The sequence below is a fragment of the Prorops nasuta genome, unplaced genomic scaffold (assembly GCF_024137725.1).
Source record: "Prorops nasuta isolate Cenicafe-Biocafe unplaced genomic scaffold, Cenicafe_Pnas_1.2 PNAS00009, whole genome shotgun sequence".
NCBI classification, from domain to species: domain Eukaryota; kingdom Metazoa; phylum Arthropoda; class Insecta; order Hymenoptera; family Bethylidae; genus Prorops; species Prorops nasuta.
Window position 1 is genome coordinate 6,607,301 of NW_027116806.1, and position 24,204 is coordinate 6,631,504.

The window sequence follows — 24,204 nt, forward strand, 5'->3', positions numbered from 1 at the left end:
TTTACTTTATTTTATTGTTACTTTGGTAATTTTATTCTAATCGATATAAAATGACGAGATTTTTTCAATGTATATTATTATAGCTTTGACCCCTGTGCAGCTGACTCCGCATTAGAAGCTCCGATAAGTTCTGCCCGCAGTGCTGGATTTTTTAATTAGTAATATTTGGGAACTATAGACAAATACTAAAAAAAGTCAGCACTGTGGTTAGAACTCATGAGAGCTTTTAATGCGGAACCAGCTTCGCAGAGGTATAGTTTTGTACTTTGTATATTACGGTACCATATTAAACAATGTCGGATGATAATTTCGTACACGGGAAATAAATTTGTTTCGCTCTTCACAATAGTGCACCATTCTGCTAACCAATTTTGTATACCATCCAATACACACACGTGCGCGAGGATACGGAGTGTGAGGGGTTAGGAGGAGAAGGAGGAAGAGGATAAGACTGCAATCCCCCGAGATAGCGAAAATTGACTCCATGTTGATATAAAGTAAACGTCAAGCGAATATATTGTTCCAACGTTAAGCCATACTCGAGGTGATTCAAACAACCCCATCATTACCACTTTTTTATTAATAAACATTTCTTTATATTTTCTTTCGGTAGATTATTTCAAATTTATAACAAAACCCCAATCCCGTTACATACGATAAATGGAACAATGGAATAGCATTATTATCAGAATTTTTTTACATTACGATGACAATCGCAGGTGATTGCACGTGTCGTATAAAAAGCTGCATAAACAAATGATGCTAAAGACTTCTAATAATACGTTCAACACGTGCAGTTTCCTTTCACTCGCCAGTATTATTGGGTCCACTTTTGCTATGGATAACAATCTGCTTCACCTTTAACCTTATAAAACACTAGTCTTTAGGAATATGTATAGATTATGCAATGTCCGTCAATAACATCAGGGAGCGTCACGCAAGATAAAAAATATCGTTGACACACGAAGTTAGGGCAACGCAGAAACAGAGAGAGGGGATTGGGAAAGAGATAAAGGAAATCTGAAATTGCTTCTTCGTGATGGATTTGGAAAAAACTTTATTCTCTTTATCGATCGTTGCTACCACGTGTCCAAATACAAAGCGGATGAACAGATATTACAGAGAAACAATCTTTTCCCTTTTTCCTTCAATGCATTCGTAAGTAAACTTTCGCATGGTACAACTTTGATGTTTCCGATAACTAATAGAATTCACTCTATACAGTAACATAAATGTTTTTTAAAAAAAAGTCTACTTTACATAGTCAGGATACTAGATACGCGTGATTTTTTACTGTAAACTCAACGAAAAGCAAAACCTATTAGCAGATACATTGATTTTTTTTTACTTATTCGATTCAGTAGGATCGTAGAAGCAAAGCGTGACGCAGGGGTAGAAGAAGGAATTTCTCGAGAATTTCCCGAGAGATGGAGTAATATTTTGTTGAAATCCATTGGACGAACAATTTCTACAGAGAATTTCCAGTTGAGAATTATTAGAGAAGCTTTTTACTTTTAGTAGCTGATCTCACTTTGATCAGTAGTGGTCCGATTGCAGCAAATTATTGTGATTCGATTGTATTCGATATCTTTCAATTTATCTCTGTTCTTATCGGAATGCAAAAGAGCAGCTTCAATTGCACCATTGCTTAGTCATCAAGCGAGTCAGTCTCCCTATCGTGATGAAGAACACCGCCGTTGTATTCCATCCCCTGATATGCAGCTACAGAGTTGCACCTGGCGTTAGATATACATGGAATGAACCGTTTTGTGTGTGCGTGTATAGAGTATATAATTAAATCTTATTATTATAGCTTTTTGTCGTGTTAACTTTACTATATACTGCTTATTTGTATACCCCTAGTAATGAATCATATGAGAAAACGATGGTATGTTACATTACATGTCATATGGAACAAAATGTATACGTTATGACGTTTTACTCCCCTCAAATCCTTTCCTAATCTTTTACCAATAAGAATTTCTGGCCTTTTAGCACCTAGTGCTCTACTCTCCTGAAAAATCAATCGACGATTTTCACTGCACGGTTTTCTTTAAACTTTTTCATGCTACCGTAGCACAGGTTTATCCACGATAAAATCCATGTTTCAAACAGAAATGAAACGTATATTATCATAAATAAAAGATGGTATTCGTATAGCTGTTTTGTCGATGTTTCATTTTCGAATATTTGTTATTTACTTCTCGCGTTTTCCAATTTGGTGAGTGATATTAGGTTTTTTCGTACAGCTGATGTATTTGCGTGAGGTCAAAGGGCTTTGATGTAAAAGATTTCCTGTAATATTATAGTATACGCGCATACACATGGGGGTATATAAGATACATATAGCACAGCTGTATGTGTACCGGGATACTGTAATATTGTAATATTACGATATTGCCAGCTACGAATAGGACTGAATAAGCATCAGTTTATAATTAAATCCTTGAATTAACCTCCTTGTGTCGAGGAGTAGATTTGTGTGCCTCGCCTATACGACGATAGTAATTAAATGTATATCCACATCTGAGAGACAAATAATGGAAATTGTCTCATAGTTATATCCTGCTAAGTACCGCATTACTTCCTTATGATCGCGAAGCTTGTCTAATTAATTAATCTATAAAATCAATGAAAAAGTCATGAATTTATGGTGAAAAATCTTCATTTAATTATAATTTGTATTTGTTAATGCAAATATAGTTGAATTGATTTGTTAGATGATAATTTAATATTGGCATCGTTCTAATAATTATAAATTATGTATTGTATGGAATATAATTATAATCAATCAGAATAGACATTAATGCAGGAAGCGATTGGTTGCATTATATTTCTTCGAACAAAAGTACTATCAATTGTAGCTGGTAAATTGACTGGAAATAGATAGAACCATTAGATGTGCACTCCAGCGAATAACAATTACAAAGATACAATCTGTTCTAATCCTTTGCGGTCGTGGGTGCTCATCAAGGTGAATTGCACAGTACCCTTTACATAAATGAAGACGCGTTCGACGTAAACTGTCCAAAAAGTATTTAAACGCTCGATTATTGATTTTAGGAAATGAGAGCAAAATTTCAAACTCCATATATAACATGGTATTATAATATAATATGTATGTCATCGCATTAAACGAAAGTTTCACAGCAACGGTTCACTCATCACACCTGATTATTCACGTAACCCCATTGTGTACAGATTTAATTGAGCAATTCTCTATTAACAGCCCTAAATCGTGCTTAGAAATGTCCAAATTATTGCGAGAAACTCCTCATTGTCGATCTCCACCTATCTAAGATGGACTCAAATGTGCTAACCGAGTCCCAGTAAAGTCACTTCCTGTCAACCAGTTCCTCAGAACTAGTTTCCAACTAGTTTCTACACTTGGATCGGTTATATGTATATTAGTTACACCTCATTAACGCTATTGTTATACAAACGAAATCATTTTGTCGAGACGAAACTTGGCAAGATTAATAATGAGTGTGGAAATAGCACGTATAATATTTAAATAAAAATACCATAGTCATTATAATATAGAAAAGCGTTTCCTTCTCAATACCGTATATATAACGCGGCGTTAAACGAGGTAGTAGCTGGGGAAAGGTTTGGTGTATAGGAGCAAGGTGGCATTATTGTAGCAATTTCGTGGAAGCTTGTCATTGTTAGCGAAGATGAGTCCACGAGGAACAAAAGCGAATCACGGAAGGAAGGCGCGAGAAGTTTATTCCGACCCTCGGCAAAATAACGGCGACGATAACTCGTCGTTGGCCCCGAATTAACGGGACAGGAGGCCGTAAGTTTCTTTATTAACGGAAATACGTGATGCGATCGTGATTGGTGCGTTAACTTCCAGTCGAATGTAACGTTAAACGTGTTTCCTGTACGCGAGAAATTATTGCGCCATGGTCGAATCTACATCATTTATGATCTCTTTATGATGCCTTGGATATTGTTACACTTTATCTTGAAATTGCATCAAATGGAATTCTGCTTTACATATACTACAATATTACGTCTGTTACTTTATGCCGCGTAACATGTATTTTACATACGTTGCTTTTAAAGCTACTTCACTTTATTTCTTTTTTATTTTTTACCTTTAACATTTTCTTCGCTCTTTCGTATTTTACTTTGATTAATGCGGACATGGGTATTATGTTTATACGAACTGTAAAACTTTACAAACTTCGCAAATCTCATCTAGGGATTGATATTCTATGGTATATTTTCACTGAGAGCTAACAACGACTCAGCTACAGAATTAAATATGAATAACGATAGTTTTAAGTTGCTTTAATTATTTCTTCAGTTGTAAGCAACCAACCAATGATTTCTGTAGAGGGGCTTTGACAAATTTCTTGAATAAGTCGTAACTTGAAGAAAACACCAGTACCTTTATTATCAGTCTCTATTATGACAATTTTTAGCAATTTGTTGAATTTGATGAGAATGCTTAAATTATTCTAACGAATGGTGGAAACGAGCTAAAAGTATAGAGGGATAAATCGTCGCTGTTCCCAGGATTAAAGCGTTTCGAAGCTAGCTCGTGTCCCGTGAGATTTTCAGTTCCATTGATTACAGGGCCATTCCACGTCAAAACAGACAGATTTCGGAGTACAACACCGATTTTTTTTTTAAAAAGATGTGTTAATATATAAGAAAATACAAGACTTTTGGCGCTAGTTTGAGTCAAAAATCTTTTTTCGTTTCGGAGATACGAGCTGTCAAAGTTTGCAGTTTTACTGTTTTTGGTAAAAACACGTAATCTTTGAAAATTTATATCTCCTAAACGAATAAAGATAGAAGACTCTGGCTGGAACGAGTGTACTCAGAAAGAATCATACTTTATTAGAAAAATATAAAAAAAGACAGTTTGTTTTAATTGGTTAAAACTATTAACAATTAAAATAAACATTTGAATTAACAAATGTGTTGTCATGCTCTGACAATTATAAAAAAATATCAGAAATGTTCCTTGGAATGTCCTCTACAAAGAAAAAAATTAAAACGCGTATACTCTCTTGGTGTTCATAGTGAAAAAAAATATTTTATCACGACGCGCTCGGCCAGAAGCGTCGTTCGAGCGGCGTAAACCGGTGAAGCGCATGCGTAACTGAGCGCGACTAGTCTCTACATGTCGGAATCCATCAATCTATGAATAATGCGAGCTAATAACATGTTTTAATTGTTTGTTTATGTTTTTATAAATATTATAAATTAACAATATATTTATTATTATTCTGCTTTATAAGCAGTCGTTATTTATTTACAAAATAATTAGCAATAAGACATTTGAACATGGCATTGAATATACAAATTATATACTAATTTATATTTACATATTTTATTAAATTATGGCAGAAGAAAATATTAGGAATATGAAATTTCTGTACTGAAAATATTTAACAAACTTTAACAATTGTATAATTATCTGATTGAGGAAAAGCTTTAGTTTGTAATTGTGTCTTTGAATCTATCGTTAAAAATGCACGATAATTTCAAGTTCTTTTAACTATTTTCACTTTTCAAAAAATCTCGTACGAATTGTTTTAATAAGCATTAAAATAATTTAAACGAGATTTTTTTGAAAAGTAAAAATAGTTAAAGGAACTAGAAATTATCGTGCATTTTTAACGATAGATTCAAAGACACAATTACAAACTAAAGCTTTTCCTCAATCAGATAATTATACAATTGTTAAAGTTTGTTAAATATTTTCAGTACAGAAATTTCATATTCCTAATATTTTCTTCTGCCATAATTTAATAAAATATGTAAATATAAATTAGTATATAATTTGTATATTCAATGCCATGTTCAAATGTCTTATTGCTAATTATTTTGTAAATAAATAACGACTGCTTATAAAGCAGAATAATAATAAATATATTGTTAATTTATAATATTTATAAAAACATAAACAAACAATTAAAACATGTTATTAGCTCGCATTATTCATAGATTGATGGATTCCGACATGTAGAGACTAGTCGCGCTCAGTTACGCATGCGCTTCACCGGTTTACGCCGCTCGAACGACGCTTCTGGCCGAGCGCGTCGTGATAAAATATTTTTTTTCACTATGAACACCAAGAGAGTATACGCGTTTTAATTTTTTTCTTTGTAGAGGACATTCCAAGGAACATTCCTGATATTTTTTTATAATTGTCAGAGCATGACAACACATTTGTTAATTCAAATGTTTATTTTAATTGTTAATAGTTTTAACCAATTAAAACAAACTGTCTTTTTTTATATTTTTCTAATAAAGTATGATTCTTTCTGAGTACACTCGTCCCAGCCAGAGTCTTCTATCTTTATTCGTTTAGGAGATATAAATTTTCAAAGATTACTTGTTTTTACCAAAAACAGTAAAACTGCAAACTTTGACAGCTCGTATCTCCGAAACGAAAAAAGATTTTTGACTCAAACTAGCGCCAAAAGTCTTGTATTTTCTTATATATTAACACATATTTTTAAAAAAAAAATCGGTGTTGTACTCCGAAATCTGTCTGTTTTGACGTGGAATGGCCCTACAGTCAATTACAGTCAATTACGATATTAGAGGCACCTGCTGAATATCCTTCTTTCCTCTGGACATGCTACTCCTTTTTGTTTTGTTTATAGCTTGCCAGAAAAGGAAAGAGTAAAAATACCGTCCTTCCAATTTAAGCTAGAACTTCTGCGAAACGTTATCTATCAACTTTTTCCTCCCAATATTTCTCTTTTCCTTTTTCTTCTTCTATAACACCAATAGAACCTAAAGTATTAAACTATTTTTTTCTCTCTGTCTCTCTCATATAGATACTAATAATATTTAATTGCAATATTACTCTATGTATTTCAATCTTTATACCGACTCCCTGTTTTATCTAATAGCTTTTTCTTAACAACTATTATTCTATGCTATAAGCTCACACTGTTTTTTCATTCCTCTATATAATCTCACTTTATAGCTCACTTTATGGTATGGCCTGCAACTACATTAACAAATCTCTTACCTCTCGAAAGCTTTGATAATTTTCTTTTTTCTACTGTTATTCCAAGTTCTACTTTTCGATATAATATTCTCACTTTAATTCTTGCTAAATATTATCAATTACTATTATAATTTTTTCAACCGTTTATCTTATTTTACTTTGATATATTACTTGCTTTACGAGTTTCTTTTCCTTCTCGTTGTAGTTGTTTTCTAATTACAGCACAGTAGTCTATATTTCCATCAAATATTTGCTCTATTGCCATTAGCTTAGCCCCATGAGCTCGTATACTCTTACCATACTTATTAAGCTACTTAAATTTCTCTTTATTTTCTTGCACTCTTCGCTATGCCGAGTTAATATTGCCCTCTTTGAAAGCTTCATATTGTAGTTGCATTCACTTAAAACGATGATCCATGGTAGGCGAAGTAAAGCTACATGCCTCAGACACCCACGATAACTACCAGAGCTTTTGACACCGAGGCAAAAGTTGTCATTTGAGCGATATGCAATTATGATCAGCCATCCCGAGCGCGTCGACTCCCAGCTTTCCCATAGGGTTTATACCCACTGTTGTGACGTCACCTCTCCATTATTTCTCACCTTAAACAACGCTTATGTTACCCTGTCTGTATAGAAACGTCTCTTAGTCGCCAAGCGAACAAAGGCACCGTGGCGAAAAGCTACGAAAAGTCACGAAGAGACTGAGAAAGGCCATGAAAAGCCCTGAGAGATGGAGCAGTACCGGCGACTTAAGTAGAAATTATGAATTAAGAAAAGAAGCTATGGAAAGGACGTTAAGGCGCTTACCAACCAACTATAATCTAAAGATTTTTACTATAAATCGTTCCCAACTATTTTCCACTAAGCTCTTTATCGAATCCACTCGTATAAATTTTACCATTTCCTCTAATACCTTCCTCATTGAATTATGTCATATAAATTCTACATTTTTTTTTATTATGACCTAATTGAATCTACTCATACAGATCCTGTAATTTCCTGTCATCATTTCCCTTTGCACAATTCTTTTTTTCATATACACGAATCGTGCAATTTCTTCTAGCTATTCTGAATTTTCAATCTTTGTGCTTAATGCAGCGGTAAATAATTTGATTTTCCTAGAAAGCCGTTCAACAGTACAGTCGAGAGTAGTGAAAGAATTGCCAGCTACATCGTGTATGACCGTGTTCTCGGATAATATAAAATTATTGCAGGCTGGACATATTTAATGCAGCAAACGAGAGTGGACCTTTTGCTCGGCTATGCAATTTCAGCTACGATCGTTTGCGGAGAAGAAAACCATTTACCTAACCATGCGTACGATATTCCCCTCCAGCGAAGGTAGAAACTTGAAGGCTACTACCACTCGGATTTCTGCAGAAATTGTGAATAAAATCACCATCATTCCCGCTTTGCTCTATAGCCGCACGATACACAACACTTAGTGTACAATTTGATCGCTCCTACCTGTCAAATATTTTCGCCAAACGAATCCGTAACGAGTCGGCAGATTTGACTTTTTCATCGAAAAAATTCAGATATCGAGTAAAAATTACGCAATTTGTCTCTCGCCAATTAATGGTAGATTGATTGGTTCTGTTTCTATGCAAATATAATATCAAGAGAGAAACAAACTGCCCTCGCTTTGCGGCAATTTAATTAACTCTGCAAATATCGATGAAAGCTCGAGCAATATATTTTATGTGATAGCTACTGGACAGGAATTTCAAGTAAGATGTCAGCATGGTAATAATTGGGGGTGGGGGTGGGGGGGGGGGGGTGATATTATAGGCTGCACATGTTAAGTAATAGGAGGTATTGTTAGATCTCTTAGATAGAGCTTTCAAGTTGCTTTGGTGATTTCAATCAGTTTTACCAGTATGTTAATAATGCGGTAAGTCTTGGAACGTAAGTAATGGCAGGTACGTGTCAGCGAGTGAGAGTCGTAAAGCAGAAGAGCTTACAGGGGATGGATTATGGTAGAAGAGATTTTCATAAATTTACACAAGAGGAGGATAATGAAGCATGTCTAGTGCAATATCTGCATCGTCTGGTATCTGTATCCATCCTGATGGAGAGACTAGGGGTGGAGATGGGTCAGGTTCGGAGAGAGTGGAGGGTAGAGAGTTCTCCTTAATACGGCACTGGTCTTATCGCGCTCGTTCGCCATGATTGCAACTACGTGCTCGCGACTACGACTGATTGCAAGTACGTGAGGAACCGTAAGCTTGAGACATCGGACACGTCTGCAAAAGTCGAGAAAACTCCTGGGACTCGCACCGGTTCAAGAACCTGAAAAATATCCCGTGCGTAGAATGTAATTTGCGCGCGACATTTGCACAGCAACTCTTATCCTCGATATTGATATTTAAGCTTTTAAAATAGAGTGTACGACAAAAGAATATTAATTTGCTCTAAAAGAACGAGGCATAGGTGTGCGGGAGTTATTGAAAGAGTGTACGACCGAAGCAGGACAGCACCGCAATTTTTTGAAAATACTTTCCACGAAAGAAGAGAATGAGAGGAAATATTATGAGATTTATTAAAAGAATTTTTGGACTCGAGAGAAAATGTTGAAGCAGCTAAATCAGTTTGAGCAATGGCAAATAAAGTTTTTCAATTGGACAGCTATCTTGATGTATCAAATATTAGGGAGATAAAGCAAGATCCCGGGGGACCAAAATGGAAATAGATATCAAGAAGAATGAAAGGAAGAACGGAATAAAATGCACCGGAAGTAGGTTTCTTTTTACGCCAAGGCACGCCCATCTGCAGCCAAGCTAATCTTGAGAAATTGCATGCCGAGAGAGCAAGAATCGCTTTTTCCCATCCTACTGATATATATCTTATCGGTGATGAGAAGAAAATTTTCGCAAAAAGAAAATCGATCCTTCCAAAATTGCCTCGTACGGAGAGTCTCTTTTGCATATATCGAAAATAATCAATCATCCGAAACTCTCGGCTGACGTCAAAATGGAAAGAAGAAAAGACCCGTTTAAGCTTCTACATATTTATCTCTATACGTCAGAGAGCGATAAACCAATTTGCCAATTCTACTCAGAATCTCTCTGCAACAAATTATTAACACGCTAAAGAAAATCGAAAGATTGATCAAAGTTGAAAACTTTTGAAGAGAAAATTCGACGATAATTTAGGATGCTATGGAAGTACGTAATTTTGTAATTTTGCCGTTGTACAAATGGGTTAAACTCCTTTTGGGTAAGTTTCCAAGCAATTTTTATTTGAAAAGTTGCAGTGTGCATAGCTTTTATGCGAACCACTTTGCCTCTGTTACGCTGCTACTACGATGCCAATAACTGCGGCAACACAACAAAGCATTCTATCGATGCATCCTTCGTTACAACTGATGCAGCTCATGACCAGCTTTTACATCCATCTCCTGCTTCCTTTCGTTTACTAATACAATCAATCGAATACCTCGTCCACGAAAAAATTTCTACGACAATTCCTTCGATCTTTCAATTTATTATAATGATGCATCCCCTATATAAGCTGCATACACTGAAGTTTTCGTCATTGTCCAACAAAGAGATAGGGCTGAAAGAAGAAAAAAAGTAAATACATTAAATTATCAGAAAAATTTAGCTGCTCAATACCCTTTCCCCTTTTTATATCTCGAGCTTCGTATGGATATATCGAGAGTGCGATGTGTTCAGGATAATCAGGCTGCTACCGATCATTTCATAAGGCTCGAAGTATGCGAGGCGTTGAAAGGATAGTCGGAATGACGAGGCATGACTCAACGCGCGGATCGAGAGGGCTGCTTGCCAGAGGTATGGAAAGAAAGAAAAAGGGAAGCAACGGCTAGTGGAAATAGTCCTGACCAGCCTTAGGCAATCCAGTCACGCATCTGTAGGACTAACATACCATGCAGCACCGGCTGAATCCCTAAACACACACACATACATACACATATACGTGTCCTCCTTTCTCGAAACTTTAACATCCACCCATTATCGATCGACTTTCGCCTAGCTCTTCATTTTTTTATTTGACTCTCGACAAAAGTGTCCCGTGCACCGAATAGAAATAGTTTCGTTACCATTCTCCCGAAGCTTCATCTATACTATCACCCCCCCCCCCCTCCTCTTCAGTTTGACTTTTTAAATATTTAAATAGAAGTGAGAGAAAGAGAGAGAGAGAGAGAGAGAGAAAAGAAAACTTAAGGATTAACCAACTTTGGCAATTGAAATTAGAAAGTGCAAGCTTCTCAGTTTGGTAAGCTTTCTAGACGATTACTTTTGAGCATTTGTAGGAAAGAAAAACTTTGAATTTTCTTCCTGCTCTCTAACCACCTTCGCTGCACACAAACAGAAAAGCACGTGTACATAGCACTTTGGGACAATTGCATGATTTAATAAACATAATAAGCAGCACGCGATGGCTCGGTGCTCATAGCAACGTGTTGCTCCGCTTCTTTCTAACGCAGGCAAAAGGGTCACGTGCTGCTACAACTCGCCACCATCACTGCCACTTCTACCCTCCCTTCACCCCCAACTACCAATTTGCTAGCCTTGTATTCACCGCTACTTTATGAATCGGCTTTCCAGCTTTCATCAGCATAGTTACGGACGATTTCATAAATAACCTTGCGTTGACTGGCAAACGATTCCATTCCACACCTCCTCGTATTTTTCCATGTCGGCCGATCATCTGATTTACCGAAACTGCATGTCACTGATAAAAGTCTAGTTTTATAGTCGCTCTAAACTGCTCATCCTAAATTGTCCATTTCCAATCTACGCGAATCCAAAACGATACTTTTGTTTTATACTTGATTGAAACTTGTGTGTTTTATGTACGATTAATTTGAATATTTATTTATTTGAATTTGATGATTTCGCAATTTTAACGGACAGAAAAGTTGGGAATTTGCATATGTGCCTTTTGGGCTAATTGGCGGTTTCCATGTTGACCCTTGGCAGTCGCTGACGCAGTACGTCCAATTATCAGGCTGTAATGAATTTACCAGCCATTAAGGTGTTAACTCAGGCCGTAATTAGGGTCCGAAGTACAACTTGAGTTTTACAGAGCTTGAAGCGAGAGAGCGAGCACAGGGGAATTGGGGAATTAGAGAATTCTGGATATTAGGATAGGCACGTAGAGTTTCGAATCAAATCAGCGTAACAGAGATATTGCAATGCGGGATAGGAATGGTTTTACAGGGATGCTTTAATATTTGGGGGTTCTTAAACCCCTGGAGCAACCCTTAGCACTCCTGCGGACCCCTCCGTACCGCCAATGTGGCATGCCAGACGTGTTGGTGGAACGAGCCTGACGTTCCATGACAGTTTCGACGATGTAATCTTGCATCAATCTTGGCTGCTTTGTGGATAATTCTGTCAGACGAGGGCTCACAATCCAACGACACCCCTTGGGGGGGAATGGCACTTGAGCCAGGAAGCTGGGAAGCCAGAAAGCCAGTTATGATACACTCCTGTATCCCGTGGCTCAACGTGCCACTTGCGAATTCGCCAAATTCCCACCTTTCGCAAACTCCAGATCCAGAGGTGTAAAGCTATTTACTTTACACTCACGCTACTTCAATCTACAAATTAAATACCTTTCCCTAACTACGCAAAGGGGAACCCTCAATCCTCGACGTGAAAAGAAAATATCTCTGGCGTTCGAATCTAAAAATGTCCGCAAAAGAAATTTGGCCCAGTTACGTCAACTTTTTTCTTATTTGTTCATTCTTTTTCAATCGATGAGCGTGTCAAGAGAAATGATGAATTATTGAATATTGGATGATGTGGCTAATTTCAAGAGTGACGTTAAATGATTTGAGAGACGTTTCAAGGAGGATCAGGAGAGCTCGCAAGCTGCTTGTAGACTCTGGCCAGGCTCGGTGCACCCTCATGACCGGCTTATACATAATGCATGCACTAGTACTTGGTCAATCATAATGTCACGCTGTCCCGATCCACATTAAGACAATCACGATAATGAACTTGACAAATTAGCACAAGATCTACCACGAAGCGCGAATATCTATCCAATCACACTTGCAAGATTTTGTGTACTCACTTTTGTAAACTTCCTGGAAACATTTATCCAGATCAAAATTACAGCTTCCCTCCTAGAAATTCTCTTTGATAAATCACTCCAGAATCCACTTAAAATGTGCATATATGTATAATACTTTCAGCAGCGTATAAAGATTTTCGGGGTAGAAAAATATTAGAAAATAATAAAGGCTGTACTTTGTTAAATTGAAAAGCTAAACCTATTTAATTTTGGTAATTGAAAAGGTTTGTGTGAAAACGTTCTGGCTATATGTGTTCAGTTAGTGGGTACATATATAGTGATGGAAAAAGAAAAATCTACGATTGATTTTGGTGTGAATTTGGCGATTGGAAGGTATTTGGAGAAAAAATTAAGGCCATTTAATTGAACGTTTTCCATCAGAAGCAGAATGATTTTGTGATTCGGGATAGTTCCAGGGACCCACGGACTCACATTCAGGTTTTTTCTTGAAATATTAAAGCTATCCTCGCCGGGATTAAAGTAGGGTCTAGTGAAAAGAACGCGTTCATCAAATCGCGTCAACAGCGTTTGATGAAAAGCTTGGAAAGGATCGGAGTTCCGCACACGCGCGAACACACACAAATCAGGAACTTCCCTGAGGCCCTGGTGGACCATAAAATTGATTAAAACTTTCACGAACGTTATCAGCGATATGAATAAACTTGGCATTTCCGCAGTAGCAGCCGCGTACGACGATAACTAAGCTCTTTCTTATCATCCTTTTTCCATAACTGCGATCTACGGGAATCTACAAATGCAAACTCACGCGTGCGTATGCGCACACACATACGGTCTTAAGCAACTTACCGAGATTTTCTCAATCTCTCTCAGGATTTTTCCCCCATTCTCTGCTCGTTCTCTTATATGGCGCAACAATCTCCCTGAACTTGAAAGGCCCTGCTGTTTCTTTACTGGCCTATCTGACGAGTTGGCATAAGTTTCTCAAAACTTACCAGATAGCGTAAGTTTTTCACGGCAGTTCCTCTTTCCAACTGGAAATATCGAGAATCAACTTTGATCATGTATATACAGTTTCAACTCCTCTTTTCTACCATTCTTTCGTCGTTCCATTCTCTCTTTCTCTTACTTATTTTCTTCGCAACCATTTCTCAGTTCTTTAAAAAAAAAATGCCCTCTACTCTAAAACGTATTCATGCTTTAATTATCATTCTCTTCAATATATACTTTACGTCAATTTAGAAATTTGAGTGCTTTCGCTTCTCAACTTTAATTTGTCCAGCATGATTAGAAGGTAAAAGGAACTCGTCAAATTGTCTGTACAACTTCTTCAAGTACTACATTTCCGTTGTAAAACTTTATCGTTTCTTCCATGTACTTTCAAATTTGAACAAAAAACGTGCGGATTAACAAATTATAACACGTTGGCTTCTTATAAAATTGCTTCCATTATTGTAACGATATACAAGATGTAATAAAATTAAACTTATTCCCTTGAAACAGCTGGGTTATATACCTACAGGATCTATAATGAAATCCATCATGATTGAGTGAAAGACGAGATTACCTGCATATATGATGAGGGAATTAGAGTCTAATCAAATATTACAATTTAAATATAAATTAATGCCATTACAAGTTATAACTATGCTTCTATAGCTACACTTAATCTGTAAGGTTTAACAGTTCAAGTTGGAATAGGAGCAAAATAGGAATAAGAGTTTTATTTTCATCGGCAGGTGTCACCGTTCACTTGTGTCCCAGCTTCTCACTTTTCTCTCCAGCTATCAGATTTTATCTTCGTTTTTCTGCTATAAGCCATTCCTTGTCTTTTACTTTCAAATTAAAGTAGAATGTGCAAAGTATATCAACCAGCAGCCCATAAAACCGTTCTAACCAACGTGAGAAGAATACCACGCATCTAAATATTAAAATCCTACGAACATTCATCTAATACCAGAGACTTAAATTTATTTAAATTTATGAATTTTCATCAAGACCAAATGAATCTCGTTTATTATGACCAATATATTAACAAGAGGACAATCCTATACACATTGTTCGAATGGAAATAAAACGAATTACGTTTGTTTGCTGCAGGAGGAAAGAAGTGGTCTATAGTCCTGTAGTCGGTCGATGAACAATCTCGTCATAGAATCGAAGTGATTAAGAGAAGAAGCGTGTTTGGCCGGAAGTAATCTGAAGGGCTGAAAGGACAGGTCACATAGGGAAGAGTGAGAAACGAAGTGAGTGATATTAAATATACTAGGTTCTCTGTGGAGTCACAGTGCCAAGCCAGCACCAGTTCCTCATAACCAGACCGATCAGTACGTCCAACCGAATCCTTTCACGAATTCTTCCTCCTAATAAACTCTGCCATATTGTAGATTAGTATTGAGTACAACGCGGATACGAAGCTGGAAGAGTACGGAGCCAAGCACTTGTACGGATTGCCTTTATGAACGATTGCTGCGCAGCATTGTAAGGTTTTTGAGGGGCATCCCATTTACGAGTCCCGGGATACGCGGTGGAACATCCGTATTCAAGGAGTATCTGCTACTGATAAGAATGGTGGCGCATTATTTATGACCTCAGGGAAATAAAAATCTCGTTGCTCTCGCTCTCTCTCTTCTATCTATGCTTCCTCCTTCAAAATTCTCGTTTCCTAGAAAAAAAACTGTCACGTGACGAAGTAAAGCATCAACGCAAGAAGTTATTCCGACCAATCCTATACGAAAAATTATACGTATAGCTCGATCTTCTCATTGTTCTCCACTCTATCACTTCCTGGTTGTCATAGTAACCCTCGCGATCAACCACGCAGTATTTTCTTATTCACCGAATCTTATCAATATACATATGGCTACCAATCCACTTTAAATCGAACGAGATTAAAATCGTGCTAATAAATTTATATATGCGCGAATCTAGGTTTTTATTTAGCTAGACTAATTGAAGCTTTCAAAGATATTATTTTGTGCTTGAGGATTTTAGGATGATTTTACTCACGCTCGGAACTTAAATTGGAATTGATCGTTCTAGTCAGCATTCTCGGCAAAATGTTCGCGCGTAATGCGAATATTTCTTTGAGCGAAGTACGTTGTTGCTCTAAGCAAATAAATTTAACTTCTAGGAGAGATAGGTAAGTCAGACAAGCGAAATGTAGCACTTGGCATTCGTCATATTTTACTTGCGCTACAAAGAGAGTAAAGGGGATGGCCGGAACTTACAGGTAAGGTTAGTTTCATCCCTCTTGGCTATTCCTTAAACTTGCTTCACGAAAAAACCCAATTTCAGTTGTTTTCCACTAGATCGTATATTTTTCTTTAAAACGTATTAAGTATTTCACCCATGCAATGATACATGAAACAGTCGTTTGCTTAATAGATTAGTCATTTTTACGATTGATCTACGTTTTGCTGATTGGTTGATTAATTTCGACTGCCGGTTTTTTGATTCACAGAATATTTTGAGCAAAGTGAACGATTTGGCACAAGAGGCGAAGAAATTTTAATTAACACCTATGCGAGAATTTTCGGTCAAGTGTTAGATTAATTGGTAATTTAATGCACCGCTGATCAGAAATCTGGGATGATCTCCTGGTTAATTGGTGCTGCGATTCAATTCGAAATATAAAGTTTCGATTGGCCGCTATTTTTACAGCGTAACTGAGTGTTAACGTACCCTTTATAGGAAATCCCAATGAACTTTTTGGCCTACCCTAGCGTTGAGTTTAACTACTATCGATCGTCTTTAAGGCTATCCCAAAGGTACCTCACTAAAATACTATGTCCAACTCCTGCTGAAACGGCCACATTTTTCACCAACGCCCTAATTTATCACCCTAAAGGGAAAACAACACGCTTCTTATCGAATAAAATTCTCATCTACGATCAAATGGAGAAAAATAATTAAGTAATGCAAAGAAAGCTTTGATAAATTTCCAATATCCATCTCCGTAAACAACAGTAAATATTTATTCACGAAAAGAAAAGTTTCAATTTTTGTAAATCCTTTTTTTAACAAAAATAAAATTAAGAAGGTACTGAATGTGGAAAGTAAAGGAAAGAATGAAGAAAAGTGAAACAGGTATTTGATCAAATGAATAACAGGAAACTGTAGCAAGAGGGGGGCGGGGGGAACTATAGAAGTAGAGATATCGAAAAAAATCTTACGAAAAAGTACGAAGACATCAGTTTGAAAAGCATAGCTCATAAAAGTGGAAGGAAGTGTTGTAGATATTCACGTGACTTGGATTTATGCGACGATTGTGATTGATCGAATTGGAAAAGCTCAGATGACTGGAAGGAATAGAAATATATTCTATATCATGAGCACATTTACATTTACACTGCAGAGTGAAAAAAAAATTCTTTTACGATTTCTCAATCGATCTGAATATGCGATAAATTATAAATCTTTTAATCAACATCTCAAATATTTGAACCATTCATTAAGAACATTATTGGTAATACGATAAAATTTTACCTGCTTTCGTATATCTACAAATACATTAAGAAGAGAATGTATTGGTCAAATAACCGAATAATGAAAAAAAAAACTTATAATTGCGTACTTTTAATGAACTTTGTTATCTTGTTATAATGGGCTCGGTATAATATAATACTTCTCTCTTTTTGAAAAATTCGATTATTTTCCAATAATTAGAGAAAAGTTTATTAAAGATAATTATGGTCGAACAAGAATAATAATAACATTGTGGAAAATGAGAAAAGCCATTTGAAAATAGAGCACTCCTCTGCATATCAAGCGATTTAATTTACACAAGACTCTCTTTTTCTCCCTCTTTTCCGTGTATCATATAAAAGCAACACAGTGACGTTAGTGGTGAACTATTTCGTTGTCAATGGCATTTATCTAGGTCGATCTAGCTTACAGGTGGCTGAACCAGAAAGCATACGCGATATTTGGATATAAATGGCCAAGGCTATCTTTAGCAAAGCAGCCGATGATCACGTTATGGATAAGACGAGTATACCAAAAAGAAATCATCTTATACCAGAAGATTCAAAACTGGTTTTACACTTTTATACTTCAAATTCATCACGCAAAATCTGCCGAACGATAATTTTTCTATTGATTTTCGTTAAAATAAACTAATCTAAAATGAAAGAATCGTACGAAGTAAAAAATAACATTCTATATTACACAAATATTTACCATAATTTATTAAAGTGAATTATAATAATTACCACTTACTATTTAATGAACTAACTTAATATTTACAAAGAAAATTACAAAAAAAGAGAAAACTATTTAGCATTTAAGCTTTAAAACTCGAGGAGAAACGAAGGATTTGAATCTCTATATAGGAGGTCCTTTGTCATAAACCTAAGGAACTTGGATATATAAAAAAGATACTATAGTTAGTTTGACATTAAGTGGAAAGAAGCGTATAATTTATCTCTATCTCGATGAAGTATTTTAATTAATGAAAAAGCTGTGAAGCTTGGTAAGGAAAAGGCATAATTTTTAAGCATAAGAAACTTTGATGTTTCGATGGGGTTTGCTGATGAGGATCACGAATTTGCCAGATGCTTAAACACGTGAGATTAATCATCGTTGGCGCTGAAGTTCAGAACCTTTAATTAAGTGCATCCTTTCTGACCTTGAACGCTGTGGCTACAATTTAGGCGTTAAAACTGCAACGCTCTTGCCATTCGCTCTCTTTCTTTCTCACTCTTTCATTTCTTTCATAATCCTTTTTTGCTTTTATACACGACTCGACGGTGACCTGCGGTTTCGTTTATACAGAAGCTTCTCCGTACATGCACGTATATGTATACAGTGAAACTTACGGAATATTTTATTTTTCACATAGTTATATCTTATTTTGAAATATCATTAACCACTATCACTATTTCTAGACATGTACAACAATTTACTTGGCGATATAGTAAAATATTTTTCATTTAAATACAAATTGTTGCATACAAAATTTAACTGGAGTCAGCAGAAAAATTGGAAGTGTAGCGAAAGTATGAGAATAAATAAAAAAAAAACATTGGATTTAAAAAGTGTACGAATTTAATGAGAAATGGAGCAGTATGCAATGAGATAAAATGCTTTTTTTATAGTGTTGGCATGGGAAATCATAGGAGTGGATAGCGATAAATTTTTGGGAATGGAAAAATAGAAGATTAGGAAAAGAGCATTGTTATATGGCAAGTGAAATGTGAAAAAGTGCTGGGGTGGGAGTGGAATGTAATAGGTTGAAAAAACGAGGATATTTTTTTATCTCTTGGTCTGCTCTGCATTCTTCTGTATCTTTTTTTTCAGTTGTCGCTGAAAATGTTTTTATTTCAAAATAACCGATGCTGACTAAGCGGCCTATTTTGACGCTAGTCGAAAATATCGCATCAAAGCTTAGCGGCTCTCGTTACAATTCCCTAGCTATTCGTCTATCCTTATTTATTGTGTTATAATAATACATGTAATATAGATACTTGAAAGAAATGTAAAAGCCTTTACTAAATGAACAAATTTCTAATTTCAGAATACTACCGTAAATCCGTGGTGTTCCTGAGATAAAAATGAAGCCATTAGGAATCCCATAAAGCGGACGATTACTCATTATTAGGATGCATCGGATTTGTACTTGACATGAATTACATTGGTTAGGTGAGAAGCTTATTAAATATATGTGAATGTTTAAATTAAACAGTCGTTCAAATTATTCAAATAGTTCGTAATCACTACGACTCATCCAATAATATAGCTTATACATCTTCAAAAACTCGAATATATTTCTTCATTATTAATCAAATAATTATTTTAAGTGAATACCAATTAGGTGAAAGTAGTAACTTTCATCGTTCAACTATTCTACAAGTATTTCAATTAAGCGCTGAACAGTCCACTACAAATTATTTTGCTTCTCCTATTTAGCAGCTTGCTTTTTCGCTGACAAAAAACATTCACTTCCGTAAATTAGTAAAGTCAGCATTTACGGAGTACCCATTTTTGTCAGTTTAAATAGAAAAGTGACAACATGGAGAACTTCCATTTATATCCATAAGCTGACGAAAAAATGTTAGCATAGAAACTTTCTGAGAATAATATATGTTCATATGAATGAATAATGAAAGAGGCATAGTATATATATGCACATATATGGGGTAGTTCAACCAAATGGTAGCCAAGGTATTTTGAGAAAATCTTTTCTTTATTATTTTAAGGACAATCAGCTCCTATGCGAAAGATGTACATTTGGCGAAGTCTGCAATTGTTGAAAAGAAAATTCTCCTATAGTGCAATAATCGGTACAAAATCTATTTTTTTACTATAAATGACTGATTTACTCTTTTGCTGCGCTATCTTATTTACAGGGGTATAGTATCAAAAGATCATTAGCATTAAACTTAAGTAGAAAATGGCTGATAATGGACGAATATTATTCAACCATTAATTTAGAGCTTATATAGAGTTTATTAAGTCGTATACATTTAATTACTATAGCGAGCTAAAGACTGGTATATAGCTATAACCGTATATAACTATGCCATATACGATGGCAACAAAATATTGTCATCAGTGCTGCCTTCCACGCGAAAACAGAGAAGGAGAGCGATGGTTAGTCAATTCAATTAGATTTGACAGTCAAATCGTAATGAACGCAAGAGATATCGAGTTCTCTTGCTTTTTATCTCTTTTCAAGGCTTCAGACTAAGCCCAACCCCTTTTTAAACTCACTTTTCCCTGGAAAAACTTCATATATACTCCTTCCTTTCATAATTATCCCCTAGACTATTCGTTCCAGCTCAGTGAGTTGTGGTAATCAGTTTAATCTGGCCAATTAAAAATCCCGAAAAATTCGGCTCGTGCACTCCGAGTACTTTTAGTCCACGTTTGGTAGCCTCTTATGAAATATCCAATATAAGTTGTTTTATTTCGTCCGATAACTCTGAAAGATGGTAGCTCTTTTTTGCAGAACTCTCCACTTTAGAAATTATTAAAGGATCTCGGACATTTCTGCATTCTGATGTTAGCATTTTGGCACGGTTCGCACTTAAAAGTTCCTCCTCCAATCCGAAATGAATTACCATCATCTTTCATTTGAAAAGCTGATATTTATGATTAAATTAGTATGCCCTAGTTTGTTCAATTTTATTTATTTTTAACACTAGAAAAACTCGAAGATACAATTATTTTTGATGCGAAATCGTTCGTGGAAAACAGTTTAAGGGCTAAAAGAAGGGGAATAAGAAGAAAAGTTTTTCCTTTTAGAGGTAAAGACTACCTTTGTCGGTGCTCGAGATAAATCATATTTGAATGGCGAAAGCGGAAGGACAGCAAAATGAAAGCTGGAATAGAATTAGAGAGAATAACGAAAGTAAGAACTGTGGGCCCAGAGCGGCACAATAGGTACGAAGGAACAAATTTCGCTACGATAAATATGCAAAAGCACTTCCAATATTCGTATAATCCGTATTCAGAAGTTTAATGAGTAAACTTTTCTGGGTAGAATCGTAAATCTCGCGAAAATAATGGTCGGTTCACGGTTATTCGCTGTTTTAATTAAAAATTTTCTTTCCTTGGTCTTCCCGTTTGCTTTTACCAGGAGTGACGATCAATATTTTATCCGGCGATGATCGGCCGGCGGTAAATGATACGCCATTATTTTCTACGCGCCACTTAATTACAGCACCATTATACCGATTACAACGAGCAATTACAAGATTAAATTTGCACCTTTAAAGGCCATATCTAGCTTAGCTGTGGGTATCGCATAATCGAATCGCCTACTGTCGCTCGCGGTTAATCAACCCTTGAACGCGATCGCCATCGCGTTTATTATGTAACGACGTTAACGATGAAATGCGATAAAGGAATCACAAATCTCCCTTCTCGTCCTCCCTGCATCTCTGCTTCCCCTCCCCGCGATCGGATAAAAAGCAATCTCGTCAAAAATCGAATCACGTAATCCAGAGAACATAATTTCCTCCAAATGAAAGTCCACTCTCTGTGCATCGTAAATCATTTATACGTCATAAATTAATCCTACAACTTCCATCAATTCACTGCTTAAACGTTTCTCCTGTAATTTACTTGTCACAAAGCCATAATAAATTCATTTGAGATATCAATAATTCTTGTAGCATTCCTGCGTGCTTGCAAATAATAATTAAATCTCCTAATAAACAGATTTTATTTCATACAGGATCGAAACATCATTTTATTCAACGATTTAAATTAATGACAAAACTCATTGGTTTCAGTAATGTTTGGCGAGAAATTATGGTGGACATGGGGAATGGCGGCTCGAGATTTCACGTTGAACGCGAGTCTGATGTTACCCGACTGGAATCGAACGGTGGAGAATGGTACTGGAAATACCACGTGGACCGCTGGGAATCTTTCCAGGTCGGATCACGATTTTATTGTGATGGTTGTTACAGCCACCATTCTCGGCATTTTAATTCTCGCAACAATCGTAGGTGAGTCACTGTTATATTCATTCTACAATAATTTATACACTCTCTCGCATCGATTCTCGTTAGACAGAACTATGACGAGGAATATTGCTGTGGAAAAATAACTGTGGAATTTTAAAAGCAAGCACGAGATTGATCGCTAAATTATTGTAGATTATTAAAAAGCTTTTACGAAATAGATTGGAAATTTCGAAAGGGATGTTTATTTGTCGAGTTTGAATTCGATTAATCAAATCGCTAAGTAGAAGTTATACGTTCGAAAGTGTTAAATTGTATGAGACCATGGAGTGGAGACTGCTCCTTTCAGGTCTCTGCCGGTATCAGTGCACCCTCGTTTCAGAGGTAAAATGCTATGAAAGCCCTGCCCTTTTCAACACTCGCCGCGCTGGATACCTACCTCGATGCAATTCCACGGTGCCAGTCAATTTCTGCGCACCACTGGAAAATAGGCATCGAAAGGGGTGTAGATAGGCTTGAGAGAAATGGAAAAGGATAAAGAAGGGGTGAAGGGATTTTCAGGTGATTGAGAAACCGTGAAATATATGACGGGGTGGTTTTTGGACAACAGAGAGGGATAGAGAGAGGGGCTTAAAGAATATGTAAAGGTGAAAGAAAGGCAGGTACATATATATGACGATGCGAAAAGAATTAGCTAACTAAAAAGTAACGTCAATCAATTCAAGAGACTCACAGATCCATTATCAGCGACGCCTGATCAGAGCACGAAAATTGCCGATTTTTCCATCCGTATACTTCACTCACCGTTTCCACCCCTTTCGTTATCATCGCAAAATTAAACTTTTTCCAATTTGTGCTAGCTATTATCTTAAAACTACCAATTTTTAGTTAATTGTTGCTGTACAAGAAACTTCGTTGAATTATGCATTAGGTTAGCTGCTCTCTCGGTAGAATTTTATCTAAGAAATACAGCTAATTTGATATTTACAATTTAATTTCTTTTATCGTGATTATTTGTGTTTGTTGCAATACAAGAATTATTAATGTAATTTAAAATTGTGAGAAACGGGCAATCGCTGGAGGAAAGGAAAGGATGGTTTGCTTCGATTTTCTCAAACAGAGGTATAGCGGCGGTTCAGGAAGTGCGGTCGCGCAAAGGAAATTGAGCGGGAAATCAGATTCGCGGCAACGAGCCGTCGCGGAAAACCAATATCGACTCAGCCAATCACAAGTAACGAGTAGGATGGATGGCTCAAGGCTCAGTTATCATTCCAACTATTCATTATCACTGATACTAATAAGTAGCCAATCCTATTCTACAAGAAAGAAGTCAGATTTGCTCAATGAAGAAACTATTATCCAATTCAATTCGACATTCTTCAAACTACTTTTTAGTGACGCCACAATGACTCTCTTTCTCTTTACAAGCATTTTATAATATTAATTCTTACCACTATTTATTAGGTTCTTAGTCAGAATTAATTTATCTTGGCGATAGGCGGAACTTGCTAATTAATATAAGTTTCTGCAGTACGCAGTTGTGAGGGTAGTTAAAGCTCTCGTGAATAAATAAGAGAAACGTGGCCTCTCTTCTTAATTTTACGTCCCTTTGTCCGTTTTGATTTGCTAGTCTCGATTCTTGGATGTAGAGCGAACGTATCGCAGGTGCGCTTTAAAGCAACCGAGTCGAGAATGCCCCATGGGAAGCAGAAATGGTGAAATACTGTTTTCTCTTTCTACCTTATGCACTTATTCACCCCCTCTTTTCCGTTTTAAATGTTTCATAATTACTTCCCG

The 24,204-nt window shown here is 36.2% G+C and overlaps 1 protein-coding gene across 4 annotated transcripts in view; it reads left to right on the plus strand.

Annotated features, from left to right (window-relative positions):
• LOC136776507 (5-hydroxytryptamine receptor-like) overlaps positions 1-24,204 on the plus strand; it is a 110,574-nt gene that overhangs the window by 16,445 nt on the left and 69,925 nt on the right. For 2 of the 4 annotated variants that reach the window (XM_066732079.1, XM_066732082.1), the window contains exons 2-3: positions 19,512-19,636; positions 22,234-22,452. In XM_066732079.1, coding sequence (XP_066588176.1) covers positions 22,236-22,452 — 217 coding nt within the window. In that variant the 5' untranslated portion in view covers positions 19,512-19,636; positions 22,234-22,235. Of the gene's footprint in view, positions 1-15,202; positions 15,241-19,511; positions 19,637-22,233; positions 22,453-24,204 lie in introns of those variants that run through there. The other 2 variants (XM_066732080.1, XM_066732081.1) reach the window with 2 other exon arrangements.